Source organism: Grammomys surdaster, unplaced genomic scaffold (assembly GCF_004785775.1).
Source record: "Grammomys surdaster isolate TR1022 unplaced genomic scaffold, NIH_TR_1.0 169, whole genome shotgun sequence".
Classification (NCBI taxonomy): domain Eukaryota; kingdom Metazoa; phylum Chordata; class Mammalia; order Rodentia; family Muridae; genus Grammomys; species Grammomys surdaster.
This window is the reverse complement of record NW_021604617.1, coordinates 6,268,626-6,281,227: the sequence shown is the minus strand read 5'-3', so window position 1 is coordinate 6,281,227 and position 12,602 is coordinate 6,268,626. Positions and strand designations below refer to the sequence as shown.

The 12,602-nt window shown below is 45.6% G+C and overlaps 1 protein-coding gene across 2 annotated transcripts in view; it reads right to left on the bottom strand.

Annotated features, from left to right (window-relative positions):
- Window positions 1-12,602, bottom strand: part of Daam2 (dishevelled associated activator of morphogenesis 2) — a 119,128-nt gene that overhangs the window by 32,911 nt on the left and 73,615 nt on the right. For both annotated transcript variants that reach the window (XM_028766576.1, XM_028766577.1), the window contains exons 5-10: window positions 12,133-12,227; window positions 8,005-8,338; window positions 6,962-7,072; window positions 3,583-3,686; window positions 1,777-1,843; window positions 716-833 (exon numbers count right to left, since the gene is read on the bottom strand). In XM_028766576.1, coding sequence (XP_028622409.1) covers window positions 716-833; window positions 1,777-1,843; window positions 3,583-3,686; window positions 6,962-7,072; window positions 8,005-8,338; window positions 12,133-12,227 — 829 coding nt within the window. The remainder of the gene's footprint in view (window positions 1-715; window positions 834-1,776; window positions 1,844-3,582; window positions 3,687-6,961; window positions 7,073-8,004; window positions 8,339-12,132; window positions 12,228-12,602) is intronic.

The window sequence follows — 12,602 nt, the reverse complement described above, 5'->3', positions numbered from 1 at the left end:
CCATTTGCTGTCCGTAAAGAAGGCAGGAGTCAGCAAGAATGGTAAAACGTAAAAATAAAGCCAAACATGAGGCCGGGGAGATGACTCAGACTGCTAAAGTGCTGGCCACACAATCATTAGGACCAAGTTCCATCCCTAGTATCTAGTGTAAAGGGGCTGGGTGCGCAGAGGCAGGAGGATCTCTGAGGCCCACTGGCCAGCCAGCCTAGCAGAATATGAGGTCTCCAGGTTCAGTGAGAGATCATAACTCAAAAACTAAGGTAGAGAATGACTAAAGAACATACCTGATACTGACTTCTGGGGTGTACACATGCACACACATGCACACACACACACACACACACGCACACACGCACACACGTGCATACACAATTACACCGTAGTCAAAACAAACAAAGCAACATGAGCATTGGATGTCTGTTCTCTTCCTCTAAGCATGAAACTTCCTTTTGCAAACGGACCTGCCATCAACAGGTCACAGAAGATGCATTTCGGTCATGATTGAACTTCTGTCTGTTGGACTATGAGGCTGGACTTGCTCTAACCATGTGCTTAGCTCCACCTCCAGTGTGGCAACCCAACGATGGAGGAGCTCAAGTCACCGGGCCTGCCCTCACAAAGGCAAACACAGAGGCCAAAGCTCTCAAAGGCTCACATTGACCTGGCAGACAAAGACCAAGGCTTGAGAGAGTGATGGTGAGAACAGGGTACTCACAAGGCATCTGCAGGCAGTGATGCAAGACAGAGAGCAGGCAGGGGTAAGCTTCTGTGTGCTTCAGCTTCTTGTGGATTAGCTCGAACATCTGGGAGGCACTCTTGGTGTCAATGTGGACCTGGGGGAGTTTAGACCACAATGTGGGTGTGGGGTGAGCCAGACACAGAGGAAGAAATCAAAGGCCAGAAGATAGTATTTCCATCTTCCCAGCCTCATCCATCTCCTGGTAAGAGTTTTTCTTTCCTGACTATCACCCAGGAGCAAAAGAACAAAGACAGATGAGATCAAAGGGAAGAGTTAGCAATTATACAAATAAATTTCTCCAGCTCAGTACCACTGGCATCTTGGGGCAGACAATTCTTTGGTGGGGGTAGAACATTCCGTGTCTTGAAGAACACTTAATGATATCCATAGCGCTACACCCTAGATTCCAATGGTGCCCTCCTACTTCCCTCCCCAAGTTGTGACATGCAAGACATGTCCACTCTAAACCAATGCCCCATGGATAATAAAACTACCCTGGCTAGGAACAGCTGACCCACACTAAGGGAAGGGAGCGGGCATAGATGTTTTAAAGAAGGTGGTGGCCTGTAGCTCAGGCTTTGTGAGCATGTAGTGGGTGACGCTTGTTGCCTGTAAGTCCTGCCCAAAAAGAGGCTATTGTTTAGGCAAGATTATAAGATATAACATGTGGGCAGTGGAGAGGTGTGTATTCAGAGCTGTTGAGAGGCTCAGATGGAATGGGTAGAAAGAGGCAACCTGGGAAATTTAAAGGAGGCAGGAAAAAGCCAGTCCAGGGAAAGAACTTGAGACTAAGCGTGTCCACATGCTGGCTGTCTTGCTTTGTTACTTTTGGTTTCCTGGGGAGCCGGTGACCAGGTACAGCTCATGAGGTGAGGCTCTAAGAGCCAGCACACCACCGGAGCTCCTTGAGAAACAGGACTTGGCCAAGGGGTAGCACTGGGACCTAGCCAGCACTGGACTGACCTTGAGCATAGACTCTGGAGCCATGGTTGTGCCCAGGACTCCATACAATGGTCCCATCCCCACAAGCACCTCACCATATCAAACCTCCGGGCTAGCTCCAGGTCGTCCTCATTCCGGACCATCTCAAAGAAGTCTAAATGCCTAGAAAGACAGGGAAGATAGATATGCGGTGCAGGGAAAGTGATATTAAAGGTAGAACAGTCCTGACAGAAGGTTCCAGCCCCTTCAATATCCCCTTACTATCTGAAAGCTTTATTCAGGTGAGGCTAAGGTAAGACCAGAAGAGGCTATGCAGTATGAGCCAACCTCCTTCTCCTTGATACGATTTCATGGTCTTCCCTCAGGGTGGTCATGCCAAGGTCCAGCCACCACAGGTCACATTTCTCTACTTTGACATTTTTGACTTGTTAAGCACAGTTGTTCCTTGGTGGTGGGAGCGGCTTTGTGTGTTCCAGGTTATCACTAATGTCCCTAATTAATTAGCCCAATGTCCTTTATCCCAACCACGATGGATCGAATATGCAATCCCAGCACTCAGGGGGCTAAGATAGAAAAGTGTCATGAGTTTGAGACCAACCTGGGGTGTGTATTGAGTTCCAAGCTAGTCTGGGCTGTAGTATTGAAACCCTGTTTCAAAAAATGCAGAAGTTCCACTCCTAACTGTGTCAACCCAAAACACTTTTAGGCACTGCTAGATATCTCCTGGAGGATCAAACCACCCGTTTCCAAGGACCACTGTCTGCCCAGTATTACCATGTTTTCTGCAACCGAGTCCTCAAAGCCAACCTCTCCTTTACTTTCCCTGGAAACACTGCCCCCTTTCCACATCAAAACAGTTGTTTCTCTTTCTCCTTCTCCCTCATCCTGGTGTGTATGTGTGTGTATGCATGTGTGCACACGTGTGTGAATATGTATGTATATGCACATGTGAACACATATGTATATGTGTATATGTGCGTATGTGTGTGAATATGTATGTATATGTATATGCATGTGTGTATGTGTGGGTACATGTATGTATTGTGTGTATTTATGTATATGCATGTGTGTACATGTGTGTATATGTGTATAAGTGTGTATATGTATTGTGGTAAATATGTGTGTGAATATGCATGTATATGCATGTATATGTATGTACATGTATGTATATGTATGTGTACATGTGCGTGTGTGTGTGCGAGTGTGTGTGTGTGTCTGTGGTATATGTCTGTACTTTATGCACATTTGGAGATCAAGGGAGGATATTGTTTGAGTGTCCCTTCTATCCCTCTACCTTTTCCTCTTGAACCAGGTCTCTGGTCTCTCACTGAACCTGGAGCAAGACTGGTGGTGGCCAGAAAGCCCTAGCAATCTTTCTGTCTCCCTCTCCCAGTGTTGGTGTTTCAGACCCCCTGGTGGCCATAGTTGGCTTTTTACATGGGTCCTGGGGATTTGAACTCAGTTCCTCATGATTGCACAGTAAGAACTCTTACCTGCTGAGTTATCTCCCAGCCCTGTATGCTCTCTTCTTAAAACTCACTGTAATAAACTGCTTGCACCAGTGAGATAGCGCCAATGTGGCTCACGGGTAACACATAGCATGACCAGTCATTTTGATCAGCAGGGAATTTACAGCATACCTTCGGGGGTGGGGGAATTCTCTGTAGAGCTGGACATTTAGCATTTCTGCTCCCTCAAAACTAAGAGTGTCAGCAGTGCTCACCCAGACCAGGTTGAAAACCAAATGCCCACACCTATTCCTAGATGTCCTAGAAGCAAGACAACCTTGATTGAGAACCACTGGGTTCAGGGCTGAGATAAGCAGGCCCGCATGGGTTCATGTGCCATACACAGTGCTGACATCCCAGGTTTGTGGTGGGTCTGGGCAGCTGAGGCCTTACTTGTCCAGGATGGCATTCTCGTGTTGCCGAAGTTTATCAATCACTGGCTGGATCCCCAGCATCAGGAACTCATACCGGAGATGCAGACGGAATTCCAGGTTATCCTGAGGGTCACCAAGGGAGGATCAGACTCAAGGGCTCATCTCATGTCCAAGAGACACACCCATAGGCCCGGTCAGCATCCAGATCAGCCACAGTCCCATATCACATTCTGCAGCAAACTCATTGAGAAGCACTTCCAGAGACTGCCTCTGACCTTGCTATTTCTTTGAAGCAAACCTGTCAGCAAGCCCCTGGTCACCCTCTCACTTCACTCCAGTCCCTCATCAATGTTAGCTTGCCTTCTGGTGTCAAATAATACTGCCGCACAGCAACACGACAGGGGCTTGGCTATGCTCCTGTTCTGCTGCCCAGTTTTGTAGTCTTGGCTTTGCATCTGGGGGATAAATTATATTACTTATCTGAGGAGGTTTGAATGATAACGACCTCCATAGGCTGACATATTTGAATGATTGGTCCACAGTCAGTGGAACTGTCTGGGAAGGATTTGGAGGTGTGGCTTTGTTGGAGAGGTGTGTCACTGGGGGTGGGATTTGAGGTTTCAAAATCCCACACCATTCCCAGTTAGCACTCTCTGCCTTGAGCTTGTGACCCCCATGCATGCATATGTACGTTCTCAGCTTCTACTCCAGGTCATGCCTGCCTGCCTCATGCCATGCTCTGCACCACGACACTCATGGGCTTAAGCCCCCAACAAACTCTTTCCTGGGCAGGTGTCTCATCACAGGCATAAAAAAGTAACTAAGGCAGAAGTTGCAACCAAGGAGTGGGCTGTGGCTGTGACAGGCCTGGCTATAATGTGTTTTAGAGAAATGTGGATAACTTTGCGACTTTGAACTAGGAAAGCATTGAATTCTGTAAGTGGAGCTTAACGGGCCACTCTAGCTGGAGCTTGAGAGTTAATAGTGCTGCTGTGAACAATGTGGACCATGGAGGCTTCATAGGAGCACAGTATTAGCAAGTGGCTTAGGGACCATTCTCTTGTGATATTTTGGCAAAGAATGTGGCTGCTGTTTTCTCTGGCTCTGAGGATCTGCTAGATTGAAGGGCTTTGCATTAATTTCTCTGACAGAGGAGACTTTAGGATAGATTTTATGACTGACTGTCTCCTGATGATTCGTGATCACTCTTACTCTACATTGAAAAAGAGTAAGTAGGGAAAAAGAAAGACCCTGTGAACTGTTTCATTTAATGTTGGAGCCAAGGCCTGTGCTAAAAGACATAAGGAGAAACAGAATAAAAGGAGATCTATCTTCAGGATGAGACCCCACCAGAGTTTGAGGTCCTAGAAAGCACCAGCAAGTCAAAAGTTATGCAAGTGCTATTTGAAGAGGAGGCCTGGTTCCGCTGCAAACAGGCAGCCTAACTTGGCAACATCACCATGTGGTTCTGGATTTAGAGTTATAAGAGAGGTAAGAGTAAAGGGGAATCATCCTCCTCAGTTAAGGAAATCCCCCAAAGCTAGGTGTGTGGTAGGGATTTCCCCACATGGAGGCCCAGAAAGGCCATTGTATAAAGCTGTAAAAGAGAAGCTTAGCTTATACCAGAGACCCCAGGATGTTGGAGACGCCAGAGTCATGGGATGCCTGTCAAAGAGAGCTGCAGAGCAAGCATGGGACCAGCCCAAAGAGAGAAGTTTGTTGCAGTCAGCAAAGCTGGAGGGAAGAGCCATCTGATCCCTTTGACATCTGATATAGAGCTATAGGATTTAGAACTTGCCCTGCTGGGTTTGGGTCTGCTTTGGTCCAGTATTTCTTCATTTGCCACTCCCCACTGCGTATTCTGTGTCATTGTATGATGAAAGTATGTAATTTGCCTTTTGATTTCACAGGGTTTATAATTAACAGGTTTTCTTGAATCTCAGTAGAGACTTTGGACTCTTAAACAATGTTGAGACTACAAATTTGGAATTTGGACTAAATGTATTTTGCATTATGATATGGCCCCAGGCTTATGTGGTAGTTTGAACAAGGATGGCCTCCTGTAGGCTCATGTATTCGAATGACTGGTCTCCAGTTAGTGAAACTGTTTGGGAAGTATTAGAAGGTGTGGCCTTGTTGTAGGTGTGTCACTGGGAAAGGGGCACAGGCTTTGAGGTTTCAAAAGGCCACACCATTTCCAGTTAGCTCTCTTTCTTTTTCTTACTTGCTGACCAGTATGTGAGTCCTTAGCTATTGCTTAAGTATCATGTGTGTCTGTCTATTGCAATGCTGCCCACCATGACGGCCGTGGACTCTAGTCTTCCAAAACAGTAAGCTTAATAAAACTTTTCTATAATTTTCCTTGGCTATGGTGTCTCATCACAGCAACAGGGAATTAACTAAGATGGTTTATACTCTTAAAATGTGCCTGGCATTTTACAACTTCCAACATATCGGGACAAATGAGTGTAAAAAAAGGCTGGTATTGATGTCACATGATGTTCGAATCTTAGGGATAGGTTATTCTGTAGAATATCTGATGTAATCCAGGTAATGAGAATTGTATACACACATACAAAGGCATTCTGGCAAGAAAATGGAAAAAAGGGGAGACCGTTAATTGTTCTCTTGGCCTCTCTTGGCCTCATTGGGATTTGTGCCCAACCCACAATGCACCATGCTACTGATGAAGGAAATTGCCCAGAGCCTTCTCAGACTTAAGACAGAACCAAACTGGACTGGAACAGTTGCTTGTCTTAAAAATTGGGACTTCAGTTATTTTTCAGGTTTTTCTAATGTTATTTCTTATTGTTATTATTTCTAATGTAAGGGACTGGGAATCCCATTCTGTTCCCAGAAGAGGAGAAATCAGAAGCTGTACCTCTAACCCTCCTAGAAGAACGTGACTAACTAGCCTAGAAAGTGGTCCAAAAGTAGATCTCTAAAAACTTTGACAAAGAAGGACCAAAAGTTTCTCTCCTCCAGTAAAGAATTTTCACCCCTCCAAATCATCACCAGCCAGCCTCATTGTGGATTTGTGCCCAATCCACAATGTGCCATGCTACTGCTGAAGCAAACTGCCCAGAGCCTTCTCAGATTAGACAAAATCAAAAAGGATAGTGTGGGAAGCAAAGTCAGAATACCACATTGAACAGCCAATGCTAGATGGATTTGGGTCCCTGGAAGGTTGGGTCCTTGGTAGAGTTGGGTAGGACTCCTGCAAGCCATCCTTCCATGGCTCTAAGAGAAGGAGATAAGAAGTTCTAAGGGCATCTGAAGATGACAATGCCAGCAGTGGTCATAACAATTAGATGCTTCTGTCCTCTCTGTCACTTGCCTAAAAAGTTCTCAAACTCACATATTATCCAAAGTTCAAGAGTAAACGGAAGGGGCCTCACCTCTCCAGCGCCAGCATTGAGGACAGCATTGATGAAGGACATGATGGCTGTTTTCAGGTTTACCTCATCCCGGTACCGGCCCAAACTTCTATCTAGCTCGTTCAGCAAAGTCTAATAGGAAGACAGGGATGGTTGAGGAGGGGTCTCAGGATGTTCCCAGAGAAGCCTCTTCCCCTCTTCTACTGCCCTTCCAGTTACCTTGGAAGCCTCCCAGTACTCTCTGCCTGATCATGCCTCTCCAAATTAAGGGGTGCCTCTGACTCTCTACCGCTCAGTCCCAGGGCTTGGATTCTACTGCTGCGCTCTGATTCTGCACCAGCTGTTGACAGTTCATGGCCATTCCTGCCCACTCCCCCAACCTCATGGATGCTATTTTTAATCTCTTCATCCTTTGCAAAGAGCTAGGAACCACTTTCTGCACAAATTCATTGCTCATTTGCAAATGTGTAATGCTAGATTAACAGCCTGACTCACGAAACACAGAGTTTATAATGTCAGGTCAACTGCTTTAACTGGATGCCAGGCACTGAGCTAAGGCACTTCAGACACACGCCAGTAGGTGCATGTGGAGTCTCCAGTCGGGTCAGACAAAAGAAGGGGATCTAGCATGACCTGCATTCCCAGGGCTGGTCCCAGCATCCACAAATTTGGCATTCACCCAGGCCTAAAGTATTGACCCCTAATTGTACTCAGTTCAACAATTCTTGTCTGGGTCCCTATCATGAGCCAGGTGCTGATTTCAGAGAGCCAGGGTCACAAAAACATGAAGCAAAACAGTATCTTGGCCCCAGGGACCCACAGTCTAGTGAAGAGGACAAATCTGTTTTGAAAGCCAGACCACAACTCTGAATATACAATTTCTTAGGTCTCTTGTGGGAAGACTTCTGGGTCCTAGCTCTTCCTTCTGCGAGTGGACAGGGCAGTTTGCCAGGTGCCCCTTCCTTCCAGTTTCCTTTATGTGGTTCTTAGTCTGTCTTGCCTTTACCCTGTGCCATCCCATCCATCCCCCAGTTGATGCCCCAGCCTTCTAACCCACTGCCCACCTGGAAACGCGTGCGCTCGGCTGCATACACCTGGTAGTGTAGCATGGCCTGTAGAACCTTCTTGTGGCCTCCAGGCACAAGGCACACTGCACCCAGGATCTCCAGCACCGCAACCTTAGTCTTGCTGTTCTCAGTGCGGAGGCTCTGGGCGATGATGCTGATGGCTTCAGGTTGTGCCAGGACATGTGCCCGTCCCTGGGAGTTGTTCATCAGAGCCTTGATGCAGCCAATGAGAGATGTGTGGATGCGACTCTCACAAGTGGTGTGGTCCATGCCCCGGAGAAAATTCAGCAGACAGGTCAGGCCTTCCAGTTCGATGAACCGGGTCACAAACCTAAGTCAGAGCCCAAAAGAAGTTTTCTGTTTTTGAGTTCCACACATATTTTACAAATAACAATGACCTGATATGTGTACCATTCACCATGCTTCACTCATAGCAGCTGCTTGGCTCATTTATGTAGTTTATCCATAGGCCCAAACTTTCAACCTTGCAGAAGACTTAGATTTTTAAAATTCTTTTTTTTAAAAAAAAATTCTTTCTCTTTCTCTCTCTCTCTCTCTCTCTCTCTCTCTCTCTCTCTCCTCCTCCTCCTCCTCCTCCTCCTCCTCCTCTTCCTCCTCCTCCTTCTTCTTCTTCTTCCCCTTCCTCTCTCTCTCTTCCTCCCTCTCCCTCCCCTTCACCTCTCTTTGTATGTGTGTGTGTATGTGTGCATGTGTGGGTACGTACAGAACCTGAGAGGCTACAAGAGGCATTGGATTCCTGGAGTTGGAATTAAAGGCAGTTGTGAGTCACCCAGTATGGGTGTTGAGGACAGAACTCAGGTCCTCTGGAAAAGTAAGAAATGCTCTTAGCTGCTGACCACTCTTCCCAGTCCCAGACTGTTGGAAACACTGCACAAAGGTCCATGTGCCCACAGATCTCCAGGAAACCCAGCAATGTTAAGCACACAAGATTGTCCTCTTAAAGGAAGGATGTAAAACCTGTTCTTCCATCCAGAATGCTGGGAATTGAGGGTGATTAAATACTCTGGTGATCGCCATAGTTGGGTCAGGCCATATCAAGCTCCCACAATCAGGACTAGAGGTGGCTAGTAATCTAAAATGACCCTTACAGCCAGGGGCTCCCAAAGCTTTCACAATCAGGACCAGATAGACTTAAAAATCTAAATGACCAGCGGTGGCTAATGGCCAAATGACTTCTACACTATCTCTATGACCGAGACCACGGTAGAGCCTCACCTAGGCCCTTAAGCTTGTACAGCTAATCTGGCTCTAAAACGTATCTTCTTGGAAGAGGTGACATGTGCCCTGAGTTGAATGTCTATGCAATTATACTTACATGGGCACTGGTGACTGCATTACACCAGAAAACTTTCCCCCAAATTATAGTGTGTTTAAGTTTGCTGGGAATAAACTGTCTGGCATGAGACTCCCACAAAGTTTTGATCAAGGTTGACAAAGTCAATTTGAACTGAATTTTTATTTTCATCTCTTCAAGGTTCACTTCCCTGCTTGCCTACATTTACATTTTATTGGTATTTTATTTTTTATTGTGTGTGTGCATGTGTGTGTTCTTGTGTTTGTGCAAACACACCTGTGTGTGTGTGTGTGTGTGTGTGTACACATGTGGAAGTGAGATGTTAATGTCTCGTGTTCCCCTCTCTTGGTATCTACCCTATTTCCTGAGACAGGGTCTCTCAGTCAGTCTGGACCTAGCCAATTAAGTTAGCCTGGCTGGCCAGCAAGCTCCGGGGTATCATTTGCCTCTGTCTCTCAGCACTGCAGTTCCAGATGTATGGCTTTTAAACGGAGATCTGAACCCAGGTCCTGATGCTTGCTCAGCCAGGACTTTACCCACTGAGCCATTTCCTTTGGCCCTGTTATTTGCATTTTAAATACTGTGGTAGTATCTCCCCCAAAGACTTGCTTATTGAAAATTCAACCCCCAATTACTCAAGCCTGGTTTTGGAGGTTCTACAAACTTTAGGAGATGAGGAGCTGAAGAAGTAAATCACTGGGGCTCTGCCTCCAAAGGATATAGAGAGCTCCTGCTTCCTCCTCTGTCCCCCTGTCCACTGAGAGCAGAACAGCCTCTGCCACACACTCCCAGCACCATGGAATTTTCCTCACCAAAGGCCAGAACCAAAGCCCAGTAACCATACATTTGAACCCTCTGAAAGTCCTTTCTCCCCTTCAGTTGTTTTTCCCAGGTACTTGGGATCAGTGACATAAAGATAATTTACATACTAAATTTACATACCATGGATTGTCATTTGCATAGCTAAGATGGGGGGTATGGGTGAAAACATGCTTATAATCGGTACAGTGGGTCAGCCTGAAGACTCGTCTCTAATCAGATCGGTCACTGAGAGAATTATTGGCAGGAGACAAGAAAACAGTTCAGCATGGGAGAGGCATTAAAACTCAGAGTCAAGGGACCAAGGCTGAAAAGCTACCTTTCAGGAGACCCTGTGGAAAACAGCAGTTATCTTGATACTCAGCAATGCAACCATTTAGCCCTTATTCTGGACTCTATGTTCCCATAAAGAGCCTCTGGGAAGCACTCTGAGTCCAAAGACATCTATGGGAAAAGGGAATTACGCTCTCATCTTGGATAATCTCTAACTGGAAATTAGCATTCTGTCAATGACGAATGTGATCGGCCAACCACAGAACTGTTCGCAGAATCAGAGAATTTGCCACTCAAATAAATCACCGCTATTTTCATATCAAATTATAGCTGTTGTAGATATCTCAAAATATCATTTTCACACATCGGTACTTCAAGATTATAGTGCTTATCATACCCGCTGCCAGCTCTCACTGTTCAAGCATTAAAAAGCACATTTATTGCTATCTGCTGCATTTTTTAATATTTGTGAGAGCCTATTTTAATTGAATTGGCTTATTCTTCAACTCTGTTTGTTTGTCTCTTTTATGTTGTTATTTAAAACCATTACTTCCAGGAAGCAAGATTTTTAGCTTTTATCTGGGTGTCTGTGTGAGCGACATCTATGGCAATATATTAAAAAAAAAGAAGTTGTAGAGACCTTAATTTAGTAGCATAATTAATGATCTGAGAATGTGGCCATGAATTGAGTTCAGAACCAGTATTTATAATTAATATGTAAATGTATCTCTGTGAATTTTATGTTGTGTAAATACCAACAGAATATGCTTTCAACTTAACAATATGTATGTTTATTTTCCCTCTATTTTATGCTTTTCTGTATTCCACAAAGTTTCTACATTGATGTCATGTGATCCTTGAAATACGAATTCTACTGAGGGGAATTAAAATAACCTTTTGCTATATACTATTATATATTGTCTTTACCATGCGTTATGGACATAAACTCACGCTCATACTTAATAGAAAGAACATATATAAGAGCAAAATGTAGAAAATAATTGGGCAATTAGTGGCGTATGCCAAATATTGTTTTGAATATCATTTATTTAATCACAAGTCTACATAATTTAAAATGCAATCAAAGATTGGTCTAATAACTCATTTGCAAAATTGCTGAGGATTTAACAGTAGGCTTAGCCAATCTTAGAAGCCACTTTGAGCACACCACTGGGAAGAGTCAAAAGCAAAGAACTCTTGTGGTTCTTGGCTGCCTTTGCACTCTCCACTGTGGTCTAGGAAGGAGGAGATGTGTTCCTGTGGCCTTGGGGACACACATTCATCCCCTTCCTGCTTGGCTCCCACTTCAGATGGCTAGAGCACACTGTAGACTCTGCATCGTCCCCTAGCATGTGGAGGACTTCTCAACCCATGCCCTCCTCCTCCTTTGAGGAAGTGAGCTATCACTGCCTACCCTTTCTCGGAAAGTCATTTATTATACACCACCTGCCCCCAAGTCCTCTTTCCACTGCCTCAGGACCCAAGGCTTGTCCATTTACCTGCACCATCTCCCCTCCCGTCCACAGCCTTCCAGCAACCATCGAGAGAAATGGGAACTGGGAAGCAAAGAAGGTAAGTGTGGACTCTTAAGGAATTCTGCAAGTTTGACCAATAGAACCAGCATGGATCTGGGCACTGTGCAATGCCTCAGGATGACAGAGCCCCTGGGCAGGGGCAAGGAAGGAAGGGAGTGAAGGAGAGGGAGCAGTCTAAGTCACCTCATGGGTTGTGTCCGGAGGGCTGTCTTCAGGTCTTCTACCACCTGGCTCCTCTTGTCTGTCTCCTCATCTTCAGTTTCATACAGGTTCTGCATCTGAGGCCCACAGGTAAAGGGGGTAGAAGTCACATTGAGCTGCTTGCCTTCCAGGCCTCTGGAAGCTTCTGGACAACAGGGTAGCTGTGACTGGAGAGAGCATGCTGGCCTTGGGAAGGACAGGGACCCAGAGAATGTTCTACTATGAAAGTCAGACTCTGGGAGAACCCAGGTTCTGGTCTGTGACTTAACTTTCTGTATCTAGGAAATAGAGGGAATTATTGTCCCAGCTTATTTCCCAAGATGTGTGATGTCCAATAGAGTTAATAGGTGTTTATCTAGTTAAGGGGACTCTGAAGTCTAAGGAGGTGGATTGTGTAAGATCGCAAAATTACTGGAAAGTTGCTGAGCCTCGTGAGTGAAGCACGAGAGAGC